The sequence below is a fragment of the Euprymna scolopes genome, chromosome 33 (genome assembly GCF_053919585.1).
Source record: "Euprymna scolopes isolate OS-2025 chromosome 33, ASM5391958v1, whole genome shotgun sequence".
In the NCBI taxonomy this organism is placed as follows: Eukaryota; Metazoa; Mollusca; class Cephalopoda; order Sepiida; family Sepiolidae; genus Euprymna; species Euprymna scolopes.
In genome coordinates this window covers 91,136,966-91,164,300 of record NC_136514.1, presented here as the reverse complement: position 1 = coordinate 91,164,300, position 27,335 = coordinate 91,136,966, and the positions used below count along the sequence as shown (strand labels likewise).

At 34.8% G+C, this 27,335-nt stretch overlaps 1 protein-coding gene across 1 annotated transcript; it reads right to left on the bottom strand.

Moving 5' to 3' along the window:
* Window positions 1-1,976: 1,976 nt before the first annotated feature.
* Window positions 1,977-15,751, bottom strand: LOC145258357 (uncharacterized). Its single transcript, XM_080116593.1, has 2 exons — window positions 15,498-15,751; window positions 1,977-4,878 (listed from the first exon to the last, which is right to left on the bottom strand). The coding sequence occupies exon 2, from the start codon at window positions 4,367-4,369 to the stop codon at window positions 3,416-3,418; it is 954 nt and encodes a 317-aa protein (XP_079972719.1). The 5' UTR covers window positions 4,370-4,878; window positions 15,498-15,751; the 3' UTR covers window positions 1,977-3,415.
* Between the last annotated feature and the right edge of the window lie 11,584 nt (window positions 15,752-27,335).

The following is a 27,335-nucleotide window of genomic DNA, read 5'->3' as shown; positions in this document are numbered from 1 at the left end:
GACAACCACCAGAACCTTTAATATATGTGTGATATGTGTTTGAATAAAATCCAAATCACAAAGCATTACAATAATTGTACGATAGTTTTGTAAGAATATCGATGATAACCAAAAATCTTAAATATATGTGTGGTATTCGTAAAAATAAAATCCAAATCACCAAGTGTTACAATAGATGTAGAGAAATATTGTTAGAATTTCCATGATAACCACTGGAACTTCAATATATGTGTAGTATTTGTTGAAAAAAAAATCCACATCACATAGCATTACAATAATTGTAGAATAGTATTGTCAGAAAAACTTCAATATATGTGGTATTTGTTAAAATAAAATTCAGATGACATTAAAGCATTACACTTTGACGCTGTATCAAAAAAGTGATCAGAATATTTCATTTTAAAAACTGCTCTTTCCATTTCGTTAATTAAACTATGGATAAAAGTTCATTTAAAAAAATCTGTGCAATATATCTATTCATGGTTTAATTATTTAAACTTTAGATAATATGCATTTTATAAAATGTGTGCAATATTCTTTCATGCTTTATTTAAACTATATATGTAATTTATAAAATGGGTACAATATATCTGTTCATGATTTAATTATTTAAACTATATATATGTAATTCATAAAATGTGTGCAATTCTTTAATTCTTTAAACTATATATGTAATTTATAAAATGTGTGCAATATATCTGTTTATGGTTTAATTATTTAAACTAGACATAATATGTAATTTATAAAATGTGTGCAATATATCTGTTCATGGTTAAATTATTTAAACTAAACATAATATGTAATTTATAAAATATGTGCAATATTTCTGTTCATGATTTAATTATTTAAACTAGACATAATGTGTAATTTAGAAAATGTGCAATATATCTGTTCATGGCTTAATTACTTCAACTATATATAATTTCACAATTGTGTAAGGTCACATATTTTAAAGGTTGGAGAAAATAAATGTTGGATAAAATGTGTTTGTTTGCCAAAATACAATCAAATTCTCAGGTTGATATCAATACAATCAACTTATTTGAATTGTTAATTAAGTCACTGGTGCCAATATCAAATAAGGTTTCTTTATTTGATTGATTTTAATAATTTTTTTATTCACGTTTTTCTGCTTACTCAGGTTTTGTGTATTTTTATGCGTTCCTTCAAGAATATCTCCTATGGTAGAAATATCAGCCTGGGGGGTGACTGGATAGGGTTCCCAGAACTTTGGCTCAGTAAGGTTGAATTAATCATCTATTGACGTGCAATTTGGATTTTAAAATTTGATCTATAAAGCAAACATTGTTTTTAAGAAAATTAAACTTTACAGATTTAACTTCTTTCTTTATATGTAATGTTTTTCTTCTTTAATCCTGGTCAACACTCTGCCAGGTGGTCGATTCTCGATTTCTTCGTTTTCATGGGGATTGAGCTGGTATAAATCTTGAAGTAATCGATTAAAGCAGGTGACTGTTTTGTTCAGGTTTTGTTTGCGGCCTTGACTCAGATTGTAAGCACACACATATATGCAATAGAATTTTCGCTGGGCAAAAGAGTTAAGAAATAAGGTGTCTATTTGGAAAATACTTTATAGAATGTTGAAATCAGAGACATAGATGTTTGCCACATCTTTATGTCGAGCCATGGTTTGCTTCATTATCGCATCGATCTAATGAAATTAAAAGCATCCTAATAGGCATGCGAGTGGGTGACACTATCATATGCTTTCTGGTAATGAATCCAAGCAATTCATCTATTTACATGCTTATTCAATGATGGTTTTATTAATCATCTTATTTTTGATGTCAAATCACTTTCTCCAACACCTTGCTTGTTCTTTTTTTTAAGATACATTATAACTAAGAATTGTCCATATAGATGTTCAATGTTCAATGATGTTCATATATAGATATATGGACATACTGATGTATGCCTATATATATATATATATATATATATATATATATATATACATATATATATTGAACATATAGATGTTCAATGCAACCAAGCATAGGAAGAGCTTCTATATTGTAGCGAGAGAACATATTTCTCTGTATTTATTAAGGCATTGTCTAACAATTTTGGGGATATGGGGGTTTATTTTTTATGAACCATGTTTCAGTAACCTCCTTACCAATCAAGAGATTGGTGAATAAACCACTATAGTTGCGGTAAAATGATGCTACCTTTTTCACCCAGAAACTTGGTAGGTATTTTATGCAGGAATTTAATGATACCTGTAACATTCCAGCCGTTATTCCTGGCTCTGCTGTTTCAACCTTGTTTTCGATTAATTTAGCTATATCCAATATCTACTACGTCTTTTTCTTTTATTTTTAAATTTCTTATCATTTTGTTCAAGTTGGGGATGGGGCATACTATGTGATGTCAGATATTGTTTTGCTATCTCACACATTATTCCAGTCAATCTTTTAAAGATTCTGACCACCCCTTTCACCGCAATTGTTTGAATCCGTCTTACATTTGGTAAACCGTTGCATATGCCATGTAGGTTTTAAAAATTGTTTCCTCGGTGTGGATTCTCATATGTATACATAGTTTGCAAGAATATTTTTCTGAAATTTTTGTTCTGTTCACAACACTTTATTTTGGAGAGCAAAAGTATTAACATAGTGTGTAAGTACATGTTTTTGTGAATTGCATATTTTCCCACTTTATTTATGAGAACTGGAATATTGACATAGTAAGTATATTTTGTGAATGCTTTTTATTTTCATAAAAACTGAAATATTAAAATATTGTATAAGATATTGCTTTTGTCAATTTTTTTATTTATACACTTTATTTGTGAACAGCAATATTGACGGCATGTAAAAATATGACTTTGTGACTTGTTTGCTATTCACTTAACATTATATATTTTCCATCTTTTTAAAATTTTACATCAAAAGAAGTCAAGTAATTAGCTCTTTAATATTAAATTTGATTTCCTTACGATTTAAATATATAGGAAAGTCTCTTTTAATGTTAGACGTTGTCTCTTTTACAGTTGCCATGTTTTACGAAAAAGCTTTGCCTTATATGGATTTATATCTAGTTATTTCACAAGATTTTACTAAGACGTTTGCTTCTGCAAAATCACGGAATTTGTACATGTCCAGAGACTTTGTCGTTTTTAAAGTCTTGAGTTCCTTATATTGCGTTATATTCTTACCTTTCACTCTATAATGATAAAAATCATTTGGAATTATTTTATCAATCATGAGTTTTTTCGGGTTTGTTCCATGTTATAATGCCTGTTAAGTAATGCTTGTAATAATTTTGAATAGTTTCATACTCTCTTTCGGGTTTATGCTGCCATTTTTCAATATATAACTGTCTTGAAATTCTTATAATGCAAATTCTTAGGACAAGAGCAAGAGCATATTTTGCAAGATTATGGCTTTCATTAATTGTGCTTTTTCATATGTATCACTAAACTTGATTTATGAGAACAAGAATATTCACATACTGTGCAAGAATATGGCTTTTCCCCAGTATGAGTTCTCATATGAGACACCACCGTTGATCTTTCAGAACAAGAAAATCCACATACTTCACAAGAATGTGGCTTTTCACCAGTGTGTGTTCTTATATGTTTCAGTAAATCTGATTTTTCAGAGCAAGAATAACTACACACTTCACAAGAATGTGGTTTTTCCCCAGTATGAGTTCTTATGTGTTTCAATAAATCTGATTTTTCAGAACAAGAATGTCTACACACTTCACAAGAATATGGTTTTTCTCCAGTATGAGTTCTCATATGTGTCACTAAATGTGATTTTCTTGAACAAGAATATCCACACACCTTGCAAGAATGTGGCTTTTCTCCAGTGTGAATTCTCATATGTGTCACTAAATTTGATTTTGTAGTGAAAGAATATCCACACACTTCACACGAATGTGGCTTTTCACCAGTATGAGTTCTCATATGTCTTACTAACGTTGATTTTTCATAACAAGAATATCTACACAGTTCACAAGAATGTAGCTTTTCACCAGTGTGAGTTCTCCTATGTTTAACTAACGCTGATTTTTCAGAACAAGAATATTTACAAACTTCACAAGAATGTGGTTTTTCTCCAGTATGTGTTTTCATATGTTTCACTAAATTTGATTTAACAGAACAAGAATATCCACAAACTTCACAAGAATGTGGCTTTTCACCAGTGTGTATTCTCATATGTTTCACTAAATGTGATCTTCTAGAACAACAGTATCCACACAATTCACAAGAATGCAATTTGTCCGAAGTGTGAGCTCTCATATCTCTGATTAAATTGGATTTTTCGGAAGAGGAATATCCACACATTTCAGCAGAATGCGTTTTTTCCATAGTTTGATTTGTATGTCTCACTAACATCGATTTTTTAGTTAGTTTTCATATACCTCACTAACTAATTTTTCAGAATACAAGTATTTCTATACCTCACAAAAATGTGTTTTCCCCTCACAGTGTTCGAGCATGTTTCACTACAATTGATCCTGGAACATTACCAATGTAGTAATGAATAATATGGCAAGATACTCTCATATTTTTAGTTTAAGTTCACAGGTTTTTAAGCAAAAGTGAGTAACGTCAAAAGAATATAACACTTATCTAGTATTACATCGGTAAGAGACATTAGTTGTTTTTCATATTGTATAAAATATTTATGCAATTTGTGGTTCTTTTTTAAAATTTATCTGAACCATATTATAATGTCTTTGTAATATATTATTTTTGTCATTATTTCAGAGAATTTATTCAATAGTATTTTTCGAGAATTACATTTTCAAATGAATGGTTTTTGTCATCCAAACACAAGTTTCTATTGACTAATGTCTAAAGAAAATGGTGATCCATTTGAATGTAGAAGGAAGCAGGAACATCTGTAAATAAAAAAAAAACATTGAATGAAAATTACTATTTTTAGTATCGTCCTTTACATATTAGTATTCTGCTTGCGGTGCTGTGAATATTATTGGATGGAACTCACAAAATTTAGATTTATTTAATCGACAAAGGCATATGAGACACGGAAGAAAAATCATTTTTTTGACTTGACACAGAACCAGTCGATACAGATGTTTCTTAGGATATAGTCTAGAGACAATTAAACAAGAATTTTTGTATGATTCACATCGTGGTGAGAAAATAAGTAGCATTGAAACAGAGTGTATATATATATATATATATATATGTTTTTTTTGTGTGTGTGTGTATGTGTGTGTGTGTGCATAATAGACTCTCTTGTCATGTTCCACATATGGGATTCTGACAATAAAATTCTTGACAGTTTCAGTGGTGCTTGCATCATTACTGACATTTCAAAACTGCTTGAGATTGGAATCGTAACCGATAACAATTGCATTTATAAGTACTGAAAGCTTTTGATAGATAGTTTTGTGCAGCAGTCTTGCAATTTACTCTTACATTTTATAAGTGAGCAATACTTATCAAGTGATGATTTTAGGTGCAACTGATGAAACAAGATGAAAGTCTATCGACTGTATATTTACGAAAAGTGACAATGGCCTCATGATACTCTTTCCCTCATTGCAATTCGATTAGTAATATCATCATCTAGTGTGCAGGATGCATTGTGTTCGCTTCCCTAATAGATTTCACATATTTCTATTTTTTACATCAACATGGATAGGGATTTCTGGGAATTAATGTATAAATGCATTGTGTTTCAGTCCAAGAACTTTTTTCAGTATTGGTTTGGAATTGTGACAGGGCTTCTTCATGAGATATGGTAATAGGAGTGGAGTCATCAACAAAGAGAATATCTTTGTCTATTCATATAAAGGTTCCTTGAATTGCTGATGTTGAAGAGCATTCTAGAATTGAAAATAAACATCTGATAAGAAGTTCCTAAACGCATGACTGAGCATTACTGAAAATGAAAAATACTGCAAATAAAACCGATGTCATTATTGTTTTGTATCGTTTATGGCATCTGATGAGACACTATCAAAGACAACTAAAGCTTTCATAGCTTCATGAAAAGATATGCTGTTGTCCAACATATCAGGATATTTGAATTTCTTCAGGGCCCTCGACAGAAGATGTTCTATTACAGAGTTAGAGTCATTGTCATTCTTCTCTCATGACTTCTCAGCAATGTGCTGTATCGTAAATATCATATCAATGATAGCCTGGCGTGAGCGGACACCACATTGTGACTCATGATATATCTTATCCACAAGGTGTTCCACGATTTTATTGGGCATCACACGGGCCATTATTTTACAATCTATGTAGAACAATGTAATTTCATAATGATAATAACATACCTTTGTTACACTTATTCTTGTAAAGGTGGTTTATCAATGCGTTTTAAGAATCTTGGGGAACAGATCCTTGTCTCCATATCTATATATAGTTTATGAAGGTTTTGTTTGAGTCTTTGACCAGAGTATTTTAAAATCCCCACTGAAATAAAATATTTTCCTGGGATTTATCACACGATGTGCCTATTATAGGTTTCACAACTGCGTAAAAAGTAGGCTCAAATGAAAGCTCAGAAACCTGAAATTATGTTCTGTAACTAACAAGTTTGTCATCAAACTAAGATAGTGAGTTTAACAATGAAGTGGTGTGCTACATGCAACGTTTTAAAATATTTTCTTTGCTAGTGTAGAGTGTCTGACCGTCAAAGGATAAGATAGTTGTACTGCTGTTATTCTGTGCATCATTAAAGCTGGCGTAAAAAGATTTGGAGTTTTTATATCCCATTTCCTGAATTTTTGTAGCTTTTACAGCCCACCAAGACTCTTGTTCTTCACAAAAAATTTTCTGAAATTTACTTTTACAAAACCAATAGATATATTTCTTAGGATATTAATTTTATCACTAATTCACGTCCTATGAAATTCATGCATCTGTTTTATCAGTGATATTATCTTGTTATTGTCATTAAACCTGGGGTTTTCAAACAGCTTAACGAACATCTCATGCACAGCTTCATTTACTCCTTCCATGATTTATCAATATCACTTGTGGCTTAATCTTGAGTGTATTATTCATCTATGTTGGAAGGTAAGACTATTTTTCTAATTAACGATTTCAGTGGAAAGATGTTAATATGTTTTGGTGCTTGTGATTTTACCACATGCTGATGATTTAAAGAAAGCAATGTTTTGATGCACAAAAATGTATGATCAGATAAATAGCATATCTTGTGAAAATAACGATTGTATTTGAAGTTTTATGGTCACAAATTTTGGTTATGACAAATTCAATCAAGCGCCAGTTTTTTAAGCGAATTGTTTTTTTTGCAATTTGGTTGTTGGAAGAATGTTAGTGATGCAGAAGGTATGTAATTAAAAAAAACATAATAGTAGTGGATGTAATTTCTGTCTTTGTTTCTGTCTTTCATGACGATGACTAATGTGCTTTAGAACACTATGTGTCGGACAGTCTACCCACAGGATACACTTTTCTTAACTGGTATATAAACCTGTGATCTCAAATAGGTAAAAATCAAATTAAAAAATAGCGACTAAAAAGTCTGAATTGTAGGATTCAACTTTTTCTTTCTTTTCACATGAAGGACTAGGATTCGGATGATAAGGCACATCAGTTCTGAATTTTATTGCACTAAAAAATTTATAAAGCATGTATATAACCATTGTAAAGAGATAGTTCTGATCTGCTGCTGACACTGTTGCATTTGGTTTGTAAAATGCAGGCTGGGATCGTATGATGGCATGATATTACTAGTACAGTACTAGTTGTTCAAATGAAAAGACCAGTATCTTGGATAAGCAACTTAATATATAAGGAGTATATTTTATAAGAGAGACACCACTTAATGACTGAAGGCTACTCCAGTATAAGGGTAAATGAATGTGTGGTGGTCACCAGGACAACAGTGAAGTAATCGTCATTGGTGGGAATTGGATATCATTCGATTATTTAAGGTGACGGCTTAACAAGAACTTGTTTACCTTGGACTTGAAGACGACAATATTGTAGTCAGGTGAAAAGCATGCCAATGGAACAGAGATCCACAGGAAAGCAATTCTAGGAAATAATCTTGGTTCATGGAATTTGTGTTTAAATTTAGGCACAGATAAGGAGTAGGGGAAATTGCTGAATATAATTGTAGCAAGACAAGTATTTTTCGTGAATGTTTAACAAAGAGGAACGATAAATTATAGTTCAAACACAGACTCACCAGGAAAATAATGATAAAGTAGAGACGAGCTTGCAACATCTCTCCTGTTGGAAATATTTTGCAGGAAAGAGAAAATGGCATCATCTACTAGAGTTCCAGTTTTGAATGAGGTATGGTTAGGGTGCTGCAAGCAGCTGCTTCCCAAACATGGAAACAGTACTCCATTTTAGGAGGTATCTGAATCATACAGGTAGAGGATTGTATTGAAAGTGAAATACCTTCTGGAGTGGCAAAATGATGCAACCATTATGCTGGCGACCTTGGCAACAGATTTAACACAGGTCTCCAATTTCAAGGCAGGAGTGAAGGTCAGACCTATAAGCTTGTCAAATCAAGAATTTATTTTAAATGACAGCAATTCATATCAATTGGTGTTCAGAGTGGATCAGAGCGTTTGTGGTGAAAAAATAAGAACTTGGTTTTTGATGCATGAAAATTAACCATATACTTTTTGCCCCATTGCACCATATGCTCAAGATAAGAGGAGAGATTCAGAGAGATTTTAGTTGTTGTTGGCTTTTAAAGTGTTTCCATAGATGGTAGTGTTGTCTGCATATATATTAGCAGATGCATTTAGAATGCATTTGGGTGATTATTGCTGAAGGAAGAGAGTTGGACCCAAGATAGATTTGTGATACATACAACACGAGCATTGATACTTTGTGTTTTGGATTTTTGTCCATCGACACTTATTTCTAAACCGTATTGAAAAGGAAAAATTCGATGCTAAAGAAGACGTTTCCAGGTATTCCAATCTGGAGTAGAACTTTATGCTAAACCCTATCAAATGCCTTCAATATGTCAGGAGCTATTGCTCTTAAGAGGAAACCTATATTAGCAGATTCACTGGTCCTATATGAAATTACAGTCAGTGGATCAGCTGTAGATCTTTCATATCACTATGTTAGTCTTGTTGAGGGAGTTAACAATTTCTATATTTAACACGGATTCAAGAAAATTACTCATGACAGACAGAAGACTAATTAGTCTGTACTGATATGCCGCAAACAGATCTCCAATATTTTAAATTCTTGGCAAACTAATGATGTTTTCTAATGTGTTGGGAAGCATTTCTCTTTTAGGCATTGATTGAACAGCTTTGCATGAATAAGTGCTAGTTCCGGTTACAGATTTTGGAGTACTATTACTAGAATATTGTCAAAGTCAGTTACTTTTCTGACAGCAATGTTTTTGATGGGTTTGGTATCATTCTGAACAGATATGTCGATGTTGCATAGGGCTGAGTTTGCTACAAAGTTCTTTGTAAAGAGTTTGGCAATTAAAAGCAATTAAAGATGTAGTTTCTATATCAAACACATTCTTCTTAAACAGTCATTGAGTGTCAATATACTATCCCATTTAGCTATAAAGTATCGATACACTGTTTGATGGAGGATATTTGGAATTTAATTTTTATCTTTATTGAGATGTGATGACAGGGTATGATCATTGTGCTTAACGATACTCTCAGATTGCAATTCCATCATTGCTTGGACGGTAGAGGGCAAATATAAATAATGTGCTGTGAGTAAGCGCTACTTTAAAGCACACATAGGGATGTTTGAAGGCTTTTTTTAAGACGGTCTTGCCACAGGGGAACCTATCTTTAATGTAGACACATATCTCATGTCCATGACATTGAAAGTTGGGCATGGATGGGAAGTTAGAATAGCTTTTGATGGAGAAATCAACTAAAGAAGCAGTTGAGTTAATGCCAGTTTCACACAATAACAACAAGTCACGTATGGTCTACTCTAAGCTTGGCATGTAAACCCCTGATGTTAGAGAAGAAGACCTTATAGTGGATGTTTACTTTGAAAGTTGTGATTCTGCATTTTAGCTTTACTTGTTTGTTGACATGCTTCAGAGTTAGATTAAGTTTTTTTTGGAAGAGGTTAGCTGGATTATTAAGAGCAATTGAAACAAAAGAGATAGAATATAAACGAAAGAATGAGTGAAGATTAAGAACTTTTGTAGATAACTGAAAAGGAAAACTCATAGCAGTTCCCACTAATATGGCATGGAAAAGCCCCACCAGAAGCTACTGCATGTTGCAGACACTATACACAAAATGGCAATGCAGCAATTCCGATATTTTGCAACTCTTAATAAGTCAGTCTTCTTGGGAGTAACAAGGTTCAGATCCCTGATGATAACCCAGAAAAACGTTTAGAAAATGGAAAGAAAATTTAGTAATCTCTAGTTACACTAACACAAAACTACCGATCAAGCAGTGTTATCTTTCCCTTTGTCAGAAACAGCGTTCATTCATTAGAGATGAGAACTTAAGAACAAGATAAGGAAATTGAGAGTTTCTGGGCTGCCGAAAATGCATCAACAATGCTTTTTTTACCCGTCTTTGAAAACAAAAAGAAAAAAAGCTAAGTATTACACTATTATTTTGAAAAAGTTTGGAGACAGTGTCAGGTGGACTAAAAATTAAAGCCGAAAGAGGAAATTTGCATAGTAAAGAGACTGTACAGAATTTATTTTTAAATAAATAACATTTATTAAAGACATTGCAAATAATTGTATTGACAAAGAATACAAATAAATTTGCTATACCTTGCTAAGACGTACGGTATTTTTAGAGCAGGCTTTGTCCATGGTTTCTTAAATATCCGATCGGACTTTTATAGGTGGCACTAACGACTTTTGGGGGTTGATTGAAGGAAGATCACAAGGAAAGGGAAGGGTGGACAGTATCACTACTATTTCCCCTTCAAGGAATGATCAGACAGTATGTATTGTGTGGTTGTATTTCCTGTTACATGAACATTAGACAGGCTTACCTAACACTTCTCTGCTGCTATTGTCCATTTTGTGTGTGACATGATGAGACCACCCTTGTCGTCACTCTCGACCAGAGATAATGCAGGTAAAATCAAAATTAGAAATATTTTAACCCTATTTATTCATGATTTAGGCACAAAACACAAACCTTAAATGGACGGGCTATCAATTGTTCCCCATGTTTTTATTTACGTTTTAGTAGTTGGTTGCTATAGAATATTGACATGAAATAATTGTTAAACACAAATTGTATTGTTATTCAATTTAGCTACAAGAGGATTAACCTTTTTGTGATCCTGATATCGCCATTAACTGTGAGACCGCCAGGACAAAAATTAGAGACGAGATATTCGTAATTAGCATTTGACCAATTGCTGTTGACGATGGGACTGTGTGACTAACTTTGATTGAATACTGGAGGGGATTAGGACTACCAACCCCAACTCTAACCTTCGATTTAAAAAAAAAGTTTTGAGGTGGTTAGAAGGAGTCTTAGGAGAGTTAAGGAAAATTAGAAAGTCTAGTGATAAATTACTCTGTCTGATTATTGTGTAAAACTGTTTAAGTGGAGAGGAAATGTAAAAATAGCAAAATGGGCAAGAAAAGCAGAAAAAGGAAACCAACCATTTTTTATCTTTTATAGACGATCAAAACCTGTACAAACTGGTTCAATTACTATTAATTTCTTTCTTTTTTTATATATGTATATTTCATAAGTTTTGTATTTCCCTTGCTTTTTGGAATGTTCATTTGGCAGCCCTTTTTACAGAATTTTTTATACAGCAAAGAAGCGATATCAACCTTGTGGCAGAGCGATTCTTTTTACAATCACGGTGCAATATAATTATAACACAATGTGTATGAGTAATCAATTTTGGCCAGTTCAGAGAACTTTGGATCTTCTTAGCTCAAGTGACTTGTGACCCTGAAAGGTCATTTCCGTTGAAGTTATGCATATAAAGGATTCTGTGACTGGTATAGTCCATGAGTGGTACGTGTTATATTTGGTATTTGGTAATGCCTCAATATGGTGGTATTAAAATTTAAGTTTAAGAATTTTAAAGAGTTATATTTTTACAGACTTGAAAATTTTTTGGAAGTTTAAGATAAGTTTAACATTGATATATTGTTTTAGGGAGCAAATGGGATTTTATATATCTATGTTTAATCTACGTTATTTTCTTTCATATAAATCTGCATATCTACTCCTGTTTATATATTTTTTTACTTTTATGTCACGTTGATTATTGAACAATAAATGAAAATATGTGTCAATTTTACATGACATTGTGTTAGATAGGTCACTTGACAAGTACATTAAAAAAAAAACTTAAAACAATCACAATTGATTTTTGTCAAACTTAATTCATCCTCATACTGTTATATTTTGTTAAATATATATTTTAAAATGTAACCCTTAGTGTAGCAACCGTTGATTAAATCACTTAATAAATTATGATTTATTTCTAAAAACTTGGCACTTAGATTATTCAATATTTACGTATCAAGTCTCATATATCATCGAGGAATCCTGGTGCTCATTTTACGTTAAATTTATATACTCCATTCTAAAATCTTAAAATATTTATTATTATCATTTATTTATTCCTAATCTGTGGATATGTTTTAGGCTGTTGAAACATAATAACAAGGAAAAAGATTTTGAATTTTTTTATGGCTAAGTTATGTTGGGTTTGATTGTAAAAATTGACTAATATTTTTTACATTAAGTGTCTGCTAATTGGTGATTGCCAATAAATGGGCGCTCATTTTATGTAAACTTTATAAAAGAAAGAGATCCCCTATTCTAAAATTTTAGATATTGGACCGAACATTAAAAATGAAACGGTATTCTATAGTGATATAATAGGTAAGTGTAGACAGAAAAAGATTTTTTTACGCGTTAAAACAATTAAATAACAAAAAAAAACAGTTTTTGTGCTCAGTTACCTAACAATTCTTTTATTTTAACCTTAAATTAATGGTAAAACTATACAAACACCGTGACAGCGAATTAACCCTACCCCTAACCCTAACCCTAACCCCTAACCCTAAACCTAACCCTAACCCTAAACCCTAACCCTAACCCTAACCCTAATCCTAACCCTAATCCTAACCCTAACCCTAACGCTGTCACGGTGTTTGTATAATAATACCAAATTAATTGTGTTTATCATAAACATTATTATGTTCTAATAGACCACATAATCTAAATGTCAGATTGAAAGACATATGTTAAGGAGATATTTTTAATTGGAGCTTCAAACTTTTTTCATCCACGTTTGATATAATGCATGGCAAATGAAATTTTTTTTATTAGGTTGCAATAAAAATAAACGTATTTAATGTTTAAGATTATTTTTAAAGTTATTAAATTAATTTATTTAAAAAGAATAATAAAAAAGAAAAACTCATCATTCAATACAAAAACAATGGGATAAATTTGTGTTTTACTTTTGCGTTAAAAACAGAACACTTGTTTTTTTAGGATTTCTTTAGTAAACTGATACAACTTTTGTTTTGTGTGATAATTTTTTTGTTGCATTTATTTACTTTGAAAGAGTAATGCAGCCGTATCTTATAAAATACAACGTGAGGAAGCAAAGAGGGATATGATACTGTTCGTCCTTGTTAAAAAGTTGACAATTACATCATGCCTCCCATTGTATTTGTTTTAGACCAATCAAATTGGTCGATTGTATTTACTGCAAAGCGATTCGCTTTTGTGGGTTTTTAGTATTGCGTGCCTCTTTTTTTCAGTTTCATCAAACAAGACATACAAGAAGGATCTATGAAACGCACTCATCGCTTATGAGGCATTAATGGAGCCTCCAACTTTCGTTTCTTTGAGGCTTTTATTTTAAGCCTTAATGATTAGGCTAATTAATTATTATTTAAGTTTGCTAGAGACTTTTAGGTCTGAATTGTCAACCTGTTATTGAGGACTTTTCCTACATGAGCATTAATTATGAATTTCTGTAATATACTCTCAGTGCAAGAATTCAATTTTGTTACATCAGAAGGCATCATATCGACCCCTTCAACAGCTGCAAACTCATATCTTCAAAGACAGATGAACCTGCTTCCAGTTCCTGTTTAAGATGAAAGACTATCACCTTTCAAGGTTGTTAACAGCTCTGTTTACAAAGGCAAATGGGCATTCCTTTATGTAACTGAGGATCTAATAAAATTTGTATTGAATTTTAAGTAAGGCTTTGTTGTGTTTGTCTTATTTTGCCATTGTCTTGGAGCAAAAACCATATGAGATAAAATATCTAATATCCTAGCTCTGTAACAAAAATTAGAAACAGAGAACGATTATGTATCTTAAATTGTCATGAAGTAGTCATTTTACATTAAATTTATATAGGAAAATGATCCCCCTTTCTAATATCTGCAATTTCTCTTTTTTAATAACTTCTTTGCAGATATTTTTTTTTTTTTTGAAATGTGTTGAAACATAATACTTCAAAAAGTAGATTGCAAATTTTTATGGGGATAAACTACGATGAGTTTGATTGTGAAGATTTACCAAAAATTTTTTCTACATTAAATTTCTAATTATTGGTGATGGCCAATAAGTGGGTGCTCATTTTATGAAAACTTTAAAAAAGAAATTGATCCCTATTCTAAAATGTAAAATATTAGACGAAACATAAAAAATTAAACAGAATTCTCTAGCAACATAGAAGGTAAGTGTAAACAGAATTTTTGTTATTATTGTTAAAACAATTAAATACAAAAAAGCAGTTTTGTGCTCAGTTGTCTATCAATTTGACCAACTTCAAATTAAATTATTGCGCTTATGTTAAATAGTATTATTTTCTCAGAAATCACAAGTTTTATTTAAATATGCACGTTTTTGACAAAAAATCTAAATGTCAGATTGAATATTTTTTTTTTAGAATATACTTTTTAATTACGCCTGTGTAAAGTATGGGATCAATGTTTTATGAGATTACAATAAAAATAAAAGCACTTCTACACTATTGGGACGATATTTCGTAGTCGATAAATGGAGTTTTTAGATAAGAAAAAACAATGGTTTCAACTGATTTTTTTTTTTTGTCAATTCTAATAAGTTAGAATGGTAACTTTCAAATTATAGTCGGATTTACCTAAATATAACTGAATTATTAAAAAAAAAAAAAACAACTTTAATCGTGGTAACATGTGAAAAATTGCCGCCATCTTATTTAAATCGAAATGGAAAATTACCTCCCATTTGAATTCTCCTGTGTCTTACGATCGTTTTCATCAAATTCTATTTTTTATTTTCTTTAATAATTAATTTTATACCGAATCGATTTTCGTAGTTTTGGGACATAATCATCTTAAAATTCCGAGGAATACGTAGATACCATTGTTCTCATGTGAAATTCAGAATTACGATTTCCGAAATTTCGTCCCAACAGTGTAGAAGCGCCAAAATAAACTTATTTTAATGTTTAAGATTATTTGAAAAGTTACTGAATGTTTTTTGTTGTTGTTTTGTAAGTGTGATAATAAATAAATAAATAAATTGCTTACTTTTCATTCCAGGAATTCATTACAAAAAAAAAAAAAAAAAAATCGGGATGAATTCTTTTTTTCTTTTGTGTTCAAAACAGAAAATTTGTTTTGTTTGTTAGGATTTCTTTAGTAAATTGATACAACTTTTGTTTTTGTGTCGAATTAATTATGAAATAAAATATATGAAAATATAAAAGAATAAAAATTAAAAGATGAAAAACACGATTTAAATATGAAATTATTTAAAAACAAAATCAACTGCTAAAGAACAATGAATTTAGGTTATCGGATAACGGTGTAAATCATCATTTTGTTCCTCCTGTAAAAATGTCTGTTCATTAGTTAAGTGTGCTAACTTGTTAACATCTGTAGGGAGAAGAGGCATCAACCAATCTCCGAATTCATAACAGTGATGAGGGCATAGATCGAAACTCCTTTCCCTCCCAAGAAAAAAATCAGCAAATAGAAACGACTCAGAAACAAATACACACATTTAATATAATAATTTTTATTTAACCAGAAAGGGTATATTTTTGTGTGTGAGATATGTGTAAGTCACAGTCCTTCTTCAACGTTCGATATCTCGCCATGAGGATGAAATTTAAAGGATTGGAGTTCATTAATAATGCAGAAAGATGTGTATTTTAATAAGACGAAAGTTCAGGAATATGATTCAAGTGGAAAAAAGAATATTTGCATAATTATAAAGGCCTTCTTGCAGTTTAAGGAAACAAAAACATGAAGAAGAAAATGGGACATAAGTTGTGATATACCGGTAGTAAGAATGTATAGCAGCCGAAACTTGCTACAATCACAGGCAGGAGCTGATTCTCGTAGCTTGACATTTGAAATCCATTTTCTCTCTGGCTTGTCTAATCACAAGCTAGCTCTCAATCACGTGACTGAATTCATAAAAGGCAAAATCTGAAACTCTTACTCCTCTTTCCTCCTGGCCCTCTCAGGCAGCAGACTTCACCTGGGCCTTTGGACCCAGGTTGAACGTGAGTACAACAAGCTAACATGGCTCTCTTCAAACTCATGTTTGTTTCCACGTTCGGTACACACACAAACATTCACAGAACTGCTCTCATCGATACACCGACACATGCACACACCTACTACAACATGTAAATACGCAGAAGACTTTGCTCTTTCTTTCTCCTTTAACCGGCCTCCTTCGTCCAGATAACTACTAGCTATAAACACATGTAAACGGAACAATTCTCTCCTCAACAAGCCAGCAATATATTAAATCTATCTTTACTCCAGAACACTTCCACCTACTAACCCGTTTCTCTCTTGTACACGCTACTAACGAAGATGACAAATAAAGTTGTTTATCAATATAGAATGAAACTCCATTTCGTTGTCTCTTATTCTATAAATGCCACTTGATTGGATTGTGAAATTGACGTCATTTTGTAAATAAAATGAAATATTACAATTGACAATATTAGAAAACAGCGTATTTTATATTTACTAATTAATTAAATACAGGAATTTTTTAAAAAAATGATTTTTAGCAGTTTATATATTTTTTATTGAATCACTTTCACGTAATTTTATAAATAAAATGACAAACAAATAAAAATAATTAGAAATTATAAAAGGTGTGGGGGAAAAGAAGTTTAAGTGAAATTAAATCTCTTTGCCCTAAACAAAATAATAAAAAGAAAAGGGATAAAACAAAATGACACCTCTTTCTCGTTTAAAATGCACCACACTTATTTTTTAACCAAAACAACAAGATGAATAAGCAAAGGTACGATCGGTGAAAGTTCTTGCAAAGTCATTATGATTAGAATGTTAGATGAAAGTCCTTCGTGGAATTAATAAAGTTAGAAGGTAAAAGTCTTGTGTGAAAATAATGTCCTTATTTTAAGGTTGGTGTTTTAACTGGTGAAGTTCGCCTTATTTAAAAGTTCTATGAGGAAAGTAATTCGTGAGGAAAGTAATTTGTTGTTATTAATTAGAAAATGTGCAGAATGGGTGTGTGTGCGCATAAGTGTGAACTTTGAGTGGCTGCGTGGCATGTGTAATCATGGTTTTGACGGCTTTGACAGCGACGATGTTGTGAAAACGAGAGGCATATTCTCATGTGATGTCGAAGTGAGAAGAAGGAGAAAAGAAGGGAAGAAAGAATGCTTGATGCGTTTTTATACATTTTGGACCATTGCTGATATTTTGGTTTTTGGAAAAGCATTAAAAAGACAATCTTCTAAATTTTTTCATTGGTTGCTTGTGTCACGTGATACTATCGTCAACTACATCCGCCAGAAATATGTTAATTTTACTTTTGTTGCTGTGAGAAAAACGGTGTGGGCGTATTTGAAATTCTGCCATTGCTAGTGTTCAAGCATGTTTTTTTTACTCACATACACACACCCACATGTATGTATGCACAGACGCACAGACACGTACATATATTCACGTTCACATATATACACTCACATTCATGTGCATGCGCACATACACACTAACGTACACACATGTACGCACATATACGCGCACATGTATGCACACATGGGAAACGTCACTTCCCCTGAAAGGAATTCTAGACATGTGCAGTCAGAACACTGACCCGACGGTATAAAAGTCAACAACAAACATTCAACTTCCTCTTTCTTCCCTTTTGCCTTGGTTCGTCAACCAGACAAGTTTGCGTCCACAGCTCTCGGCTTGAAGATTTTTCCACATGGACGATTGCTATCATGCACACGCGGCTTTGCTGAGGCCAACACTCTCTTTCCCTTTCTACATGCGGGACTGCCATTTCTCGTTCCTCTACTTCATTCCTTTCTTTTCCACGTGCATAGTCGTCAACAACTGAATGAACACTTGTTCCACCTAAACCATTTATTTTCGACAGAAAATAAACGACATGTTTATTTTATTCAGCAATTGAGTTTTGTTTCCTTCTTTCCATTCGTTTCATTATTTTCTTTTGTAGCGAGTTAGGATTATTATATCCTGGCTCGCAACACTAGAAAAACTTATTTTTGTGCAAAATGTGCAGGGAAATTGAAATGAATAAATGTTCATTTATTTGCGCACGAGTGTGTGTGTGTGTGTGTGTGTGTGTGTGTGTGTGTGTGTGTGTGTGTGTGTGTGTGTGTGTGTGTGTGTGTGTGTGTGACTGCACAAAGGAAACGATATTTAAAGTGACAATATTAGAAAACAGATTTTTTTTTGCAAACAAATAAAGATAATTAGAAATGATATTAATGAAACGATACTGAAATAGACAATTTCTTCTTTTTTCTTTTTTTTTTTTTTTTTTTTGACAAATTTCATTTTACGTCATGCCATGCTTTAGCAGAGAAAATGTAGGTGCATTAGTAATGCACTGCATTACTCTCCTAATAATTATTTAATAAATTATCACAAAAACAACAAAACATCTCCTTGAAACAAATAACACCAAAAGGGGTTTATTGCAGAAGAAAAACGAGATTGTTTCTCACACTAAAAAGAAAGAAAGGGCAAAGGAATCTGCTGGGTGTCGTCTGCTAATGGTCCGGTAGGTGAGCGACGGGTGGCAATAGCCAGTGAGTAGTGGTGTTAGGAGTGCTGTGAGAGAGATCTGTTCTGATCGCTCTCTCTCTCTCTCTCTCTCTCTCTCTCTCTCTCTCTCTCTCTCTCTCTCTCTCTCTCTCTCTCTCTCTCTCTGCTCAAATCAGCAGAGTTTCCAAAGGGCTAAAAATAGTCTTTTAAGGGACAGCTAAAATCAATGCGCTCTGCCAACCGATTGGTTAGTCTTGCCGAATCACGTTGGCAAAGGGCATTTCTGCATCTGCATATATAAAATAGTTCGCTAACCGGCGGGTACGGCGTTAATACGTGACATGATTAGCAATTTGTTGTCGACTTCCTTGCATTTGAGATTTTTTTAGATCTAATTATTATTATTTTTTTTTTTAATTTTAAAATAAAGTAAAATAGTTCACTACAAATAGGCAATCGAATTGTATTACTTAAATATGACTTTAACTTTTTACAAATTCTTTTGCAATAATTCTTTTTATTTTTATTCTTTTTTTCAGATTAAATTCAAGCTTCACGATATCTTTTTTTTTTTAATTGTTAGCTGGAATCACAGAATAGTTACAAAACATCCTCCCCTCCCCATGTTAAGAATGGCTTTCAAAATAATAACGTTATTATTTCAGCACGGTGGCAAAAGTGCACAAGTACCCAAATTTATAAAAAAAATAAAAAATAAAATAATAAAATAAAATCCCAACAAGCACTGACAAATATAATTAACGTTCGATTATATCCAAATAAAAAAAACTTGATTTTTTTTATCTTTATATATTTTATATTTTAATAAATTAGACACACAAAAGGGAAAAAATTACTAAAGAAATCCCCCACTCGCCTTAGGAAAGCAATTCGGCAAACTTAACTGATGAACAGGCATTTTTACACAAGGAACAAAATAATGATTACACCGTGTTACGATGTTTAAATTCATTGTTCTTTAGAAGTTGATTATTTTTTCAAATAATTTCACGTAAACGTGAAATGTTGCTTTTCATCTTATAATTTGGATTCTCATATATTTTATTTCTTAATGAATTGGACACATAAAACAAAAGTTATATTAATTTACTAAAGAAATTCTAACAAACAAAAAACATTTCTGTTTTGAACACAAAAGAAAAAAACGAATTCATCCCGTTTTTTTTTTTTTTTTTTTTTTCGTAATGAATTCCTGGAATGAAAGGTAAGTTTTTTTTTGGGGGGGGGGGATTTCTTGTTTCAATAACTTTTAAAATAATCTTAAACATTAAAATAAGTCTATTCTAATCGTAATCCAATAAAAAAATATTTATTACACCATGTTTTATAATTAAATTTTACTGCTGCCACCATGTTGTGTTGTACTGTTTTGAAATATTTTTAAGTACAAATAAGTTATAATAAGGTGAAAAAATAATGAGAGCTACAGTAGCCAATTTTATTATATCCCACGTGGACGTAACTCGTACAGATAAACAACAAAACAGATAATACATTTGAAACAGGAGTGAATTCGTTTCGCAACTACGGCAGTTGATTAACACACACGTCGAACTGCTAATAACACTGATGCAGTTGTTATCGATCTTCTGAACATACTCCTTTTATTGTCCAAGCGTTCGTCATCAGCCAATCGGTGGCCAGAAAAACAGTCACATGAGGCCTGACGTCATCACTCAATAATCTTACAAAAACCACAGCCGCCATTTTTAATTTCTGCTCTCCTTGTGATCCTCCCAGCAGGTAAGACAACACGCGCAAACACGTGGTCGCTTTCTTCCTTCATTCTGTTCGACTTTACACCCCCCCCCCCCCGGTCTCAAGATCACACATGCGGCCATGGTCGTTTGTTACGGGCACTCATACGGAGGGGGATTAGCTGGACTTCTTCATCTTCATCAGAGCTACTTGGGTCAGTGCCCCCAGTCCTACTATCCGGCTGCGCTCCATCTTCATCCGAGCTCTCAGAAGGGGTAACAGACCTGTCGCCATTAACATTGCCAGCAGTCCTTCCATCAAGCTGGGCTCCATCATCATTGGGGCTCTCAGAAGTGGCGCTGGAACTATCGCCATCTGTGCTGAGGTTCTCAGCCATGTCATCACGGCAATGGGGCATAGGTCGGATCCACATTTCATCATTGGATTATTCATCACTTTCGCTGTTTGCCATTTGATTTGTATCAAGGGCGGCCCGGACATCCCTCACATGCCGTGGAGTACCATGAACCAGCACAGCCTGCTCACTAATTATACCGGTGATCTGTCCTCTTCTGAAACTGGTCGTACATCGGTTATTGGGAGGCCTTACCCAGATGGTGTCCCCTAACTTGTACCGTCCTTGCGACCTCTTCTGATTAGGCAGGCAGGCGTCAATACCCTTAACACGCACTCGATAGCAATGTATCGCATTAGCAGGTGCACTTTCAGCAGTCGCGTCATCCTTTGATGTTGTATTGTACCTATATACTGCCTCTGCAATCGTACATTGCTTCCTTGCTGCTATCCTCTTCACACTTCGGTGGCACCGCTCCGCTATACCGTTGCCACTCGGTACATATGCACACCTGTGTCTAAGCCGGATCCCCCACTTGTCTACGAAACGGCTGAATTCTCTGCTGCAAAAGGTTGTGTCGTTGTCAGTGAGCATCTCTTCAGATGGCCCCCGCTCGTAAAATATGGACTCTAATTGACGGATGACACTAGCCGAGTCCTGTCTTGTTAATAGTTGCCAGATCACAAACCTCGTTAGTCCGCAATCGATCAGTGTGAGGAAGTGCTGACCACCATAATGGGTTATGTCCATGCCCAGTCGGCTCCAATTCTCGTCGACTTCCAGCCAACCTTTCTGCCATTTGGTGGGAGCAGGGTCGATTGACTGGCATATTTGGCATTCCTTGACCACTGCTTCTACTTTGCTTTTGGACACTGATGGGTTGGTAAAGTGTACGAAATAATATGCCCGTCTCACTCTGGGGTGTCCACTGTCATGGTGTATCTTCTTGATTTTATCCGTCTCCTCAACAGAGGCAGCACATAAAACCCTGGTTTGGCTTCTTTCTTCATTGCGTCGAACCATCTCTGGGGCACATCGGTAAGTCTATCAGCAAGATTGCAGGTTGAAGTGACAAGCATCGCATTCACCGATAGGTCATACTCTTCCACCAACTTCCTTATTGTCTTCAACCTTCATCTGATTAGCATTTCGGTAGCCGCCTTGGTGCACACTCTCGTTTTGCCTGTTAGTGGGTCAACTATCCAGTGGTATACGCACAGCGAATCTGTGCGTATGCATAATTCTTTGACTTTCCACTGGATTGCTAAGTTTATTCCGTTTATTACCGCATCCAACTCTGCCAGGTTGATGTGAGCAGCATCATCCATTGGTCGCAACCAGCAGGCGTCCTCAATCACAGACCCGTTCATCTCCAATAGCGCCCCAATCGCGAGGGAGCTCGCATCCACCCACATATTTAGCCTGTCTCCCTGGACGCACCAATCTCCTTTAGTGGGGTCCTCCTGCTTGACTCTTGTGATGGTCTCCTGCACCATGCGCAGCAACAGATTGTCCACCGTTTCGTCATCCCAGCCTTTGGTAACTGCACTCGCCCTCCTCTTCATGATGGCTGACGCGGCCCGAGTCCATCCACCTACTGGTAAGTGTCCCACCAGTTTTCCACACAGGGAAAATATAGCCCACCTCGTGAGGACATGGGGCACTTCAGGAACTGCAGTTGCACGCCCCCACTTCAAGGTCCCTCACTCCTGTTGAACGCTCAACCCCAAGACACGAGCGCCATCCTCCAAGCGTTCTGGATCCTTACACATCAGTCCAAGTTTGGATAGCTTGGCCCTCACACGTGATGATGGCACAATGTCTTCATTCACGTATATGTCGTCAAGGTATGCTGATGTCCCCTTTTTTTACGGTCTTATCCTGTGACAATACAGCATTGGCGATCGTCTTCATTATTTGGGGCGCAACGTTCAGCCCAAAGCCCAGTCTTGTGAGGCAATACCTCCTACCGGCAAACACTACCGTCTGAAACGGCCACATTGTCTTGCTAACCCGGACCTGCAGATATGCTCTTCTCAGTTCCAATAGGGACACATTAGAACCCAGCTGGCGCCACTCTCGTAGTTTGCTAGCACAAACGTCAGCATCAGCTGTGAACGCATCAGCATATGAGTTCAGTTCTTGGTAGTCCATTACCGGCCTGACTTTGGCTTTGTTGTGCTGAGCAACCGCCATTAATGGGATCAGACTCTTAGGAGGTCCAAGTTTCTTGCATGGGTAGGAAATCAGCCAACCATACTCGATCCATTTGCGAAGTTCTTCTTCGTACGCGGGCCTCATGTGGTCGGGCACATGGTATTCAGTTATTCCATTCTGCAGTTTGGCTGTTTCTCGGTTTTCCAACCACTTCCATGAGGCAGTCCAAGCCCTCTTTTGCTCGTCAAATTCGACGCTGAAGTCTGGTTGGTCGATCCTTAGTGCAGCACACACTGGGGCTTTCTCCTGAAAATGTACCGCCCCCGTCGCTGTTATATAGACACCACCAAGGGCTCTGATGGCATCATATCCTAGGAGCAAGTCAAAACTCAGGGGTTTTTCGAGCACTACCAGCACCTCTAGGTTAGCGGAGCGTCCATTTTTCGTCCGAATGTTTACATTGCCCACCCCGCAACATGTGCGCATCTCTCCACTGATGGTAGTCACTCTGACGTTCTTCTTTCTCCAAATGTGGCAGAGATCTGCACATACGGAATCGAGGAGTGCTGAGCACAGTGTTTCGTCGATATATATCGGGATGATCAGCAGCATCTCATTTAATTTCTGCGTGGGGAAGAGGTCGACGCTGACATCTTGTCCCCGGTTCCGTTTTCTGGACAGTCTTGAGCTATATGGGCAGTTGGTTATTGCCGGCAGTTCCTTGCAATGTGGCCCTGTCCATTGCATCTGTAGCATATGATTCTACCACATGGACCGGGTCCCTGATACAGTTTCTTATCATTCGGTGTGGACTGAGCAGCAGCAATTACTGGTTCCCTCATCTCGGAGTAATTCATCATTACAGTCCTGGTCCGATCTACTAAGTCATTAAGGGGCAATGAATCTGCACTTGAGCTAGCTCGTAGTAGCTGCTTTGCTCCTGTCGAGAGTCCTGCCAGGAATTTGCATGCTAAGGCTCGCTCAGGCAGTCCACCAAACAACACTGTCAACTTTGTCTGCCAAGTACACGTCGACCGTTTCGCCTGGACATAAGGTCCTTGCCTCAAGTTGCTCCCAAGCAGTGGTGGGGTCAATCGCAAATGCCTTGAACAGTGCCGCCTTGATTTTCTCGTAGTCCTGTTTGCCCTCATGGCTGAGCTGTTGATACACTGCAAAGGCGCCGCCGGACAAACACAGAGGAACAACATGTTCGAAGTTTTTTACGCCAGACAAAAGGCAATGTAATTCCACCTTTTCCACCCAGTCAATTACCGGGGTTGATCCATCAAACTCTGGTATTAATTTGAGGTCAATTTTTTCCCCATTTCACCGAAATAGCTTGAATTCGTTTTGCAACTACGACAGTTGATTAACACACACATCGAACTTCTAATCACACTGATGCAGTTGATACACAGTCATCGATCTTCTGAACATACTCCTTTTATTGTCCAAGCATTCGTCATCAGCCAATCGGCGGCCAGAAAAACAGTCACGTGAGGCCTGACGTCATCGCTCAATAATCTTACAAAAACCACAGCCGCCATATTTAATTTCTGCCCTCCCTGTTATCCTCCCAGCAGGTAAGACAACACGTGCAGACACGTGGTCGCTTTCTTCCTTCATTCTGTTCGACTTTACAAGGAGGATGAGAGCCCACATGTTGTTAACTATTCGGTACTTTCACCTAACAGTTTAATAAACAAAAGATGCCGTAAACATATCGTTGAGTATAACAAAACTGTTTGAAAATGTCATCATGACATTTATTGGGTGTATTTCTATCAATATTTTGTTTAATTTTCAATTTTTGAGCGATTATCCGGATTTCGCATATGGCTATATCATATCCGCCATTTTTCTGGTTCTAAAGCAAGATTTGCACTACTTTTCAAAGTAAATAAAGACTTCAAAATAATTTTAAACACTAAGAAATTATCCAAGTAGGCAGAATAATTATCTTGCATTTGTTAATATTTATTTGTCATATATTTGCTTTTTTACCACTCGTTCAGAGTTTTTTGTCTATACTATTAAATATCCTTTTTCTTTAATGAATTGTTAGCTTAAAGTACAAATACGTTGGTAAGGACCCCTTTACCCATAGTAAGATTGATTTCTAAATAATAACATTAGTGATTTGTATACACTGCTCAAAGTGCTCGGCAACTAATAACTCCACAATCAGATCCAGTATGACGATCATCAGGAGGAACTATTCCAGTTTTACTCTTACTCCTCTACTGCATCTCTAGTAGTAGTGCTCTGCTAACCTGAGGTTGTATTGGTTGTTTTTAAATGCTTCTCTACTCCTTTGGAACATTCCAACTCTCCATTCTTACACTCTGTGAACAGGTCCTTAACAAACTTGTTCTTTACAAATTTTTTCCTTTTGTTTTCTTTCTTTGTGGTGAGCATATGTGGAAGTGCTCAAGAATTGTATGCCAATGTCTAAGTCGGGCCTACCTATGGCGAAAATGACTATAAAAAAAAAGCCGATAACAGTCATTCGGTGAGTAATTCACAAGGTTGCTCTGGTAATGTGTTGTGTTGCGTCATTGTGTTTGGGATCACATCGAATCGTTGTAGTTTTTCAGATTTGAATCAACAAAGTTGTTTGGGATCATGTCATATCGAAGCAACGGAGGTGTGCGGGTTCAAATTGACGGTGTTGTTCAGGATTGGATTGTGTCAAACTAATTGAGGTGTTCAGGTTCAAAGTCTTCAGGATTATGTCGGGTTATGTGGACGGAATTTTTCAGGAGCGTGCTGCTGCATGTGATCTTTATTTTGTTCTCTCTTCCCTCATGAAACAACATTCTTTCCTTCAATCTTTTTCTCAATCTGTGAACATGTCCTTAACAAACTTGTATTGGTTCTTTACAAATTGTTTCTTACACCTTTTCTTTCTTTTCTCTTGACTTCATTTCATCCTTAAGGCTTCCCTTTATCTCTTCATACAGTTTCTTCTGTGGTTGTTTTTATCCACTTACTTCTTAATACTCTAAGGCCCATTTCTCTTTCTTTATCACTGCAATTTTTATTTCTCTCTTGAATGGTTGATTAGCAGTCATTTTTTTGTCAATTCTTTCTTGTGCACTCCAAATCTTTCTTTCCTTGTTCATAGGGGATTTCTGCTAATTTCTTCAGCTTAAACATTGCAACATGCTACCATTTTTGTCACGTCTACATTAAAGATTTTGTAGTTCATTTCATCATTACTCTTTAACCAATTTATCTTAACTTCCTTATCAGAATGGATCCGTTCTTGCTTTTCTGTCTCAACTGTAGATTGTCCTCACTGTGGTGTTTTCTAAAGGTGCTGACTACACATCTCATGATAATTTTATTTGCATTGTTGAGATAGTTTTGTTTTGCACATTCTTCCTTGATGATTTTTAACCCTTTAGCCATATCAAATTCTTTGCCACAATTTTGGTTTTTCGTTATCCTATTCCAGTTTTTTCTCATTTAACATGTTATCAATCATTACGGATCTGTTATTCTCCTGTCATTCTTGCAGATTCCAAGACTTTGTTTTGGTTTGCTACAACTAAATTCCAGGATCATGGGTTGCAAACCCTTATTGCAACTTGGGTGCTTTCACACAGTCAAACACAAGTGTTCATTTTACGTTAACTTTATATAATAAAGTGATCCCAAACTCTAAAATCTGAAGTATATTTATATATTTGGAGATATTTTTGAAGTTGTAGTAAAAAAAAATATTTTTAGGAGATGAACTATGTTGGGTTAGATAGTAAAGATTTACAAAAATATTTTTGCTTTTTATTTTATTTTTTGTGTAACAATTCTATTTTTGTGTGCGCAGAAAGGAAGCATTTTTAGTAAACAATTTTGAATCTTTTTTGGTCTATTTTTAAGACGGTATAATTAACTGACCGCCTTTTTTAATTAAAAATTTTAAACTACACGTAGAACATTTATTTATTTATTTGCAGACTGTTATACTCATCTTCATAATTATTTTTTGATAACTTTTAAGCCAACTGTACCTAGCATTAAAGTCTGCTAGCTTCCCATTTCCGATATGACCTGAAGAAGGGTAGGTCGCATTTTCCAGACTCTTAAGCTAAGGTTAAAAAATGTTTCTATCTAGC

Coding starts and splice junctions, on each gene's coding strand:
- LOC145258357 (XM_080116593.1), bottom strand. CDS start 4,369: ATGTTAGTGAGACATACAAATCAAACTATGGAAAAAACGCATTCTGCT.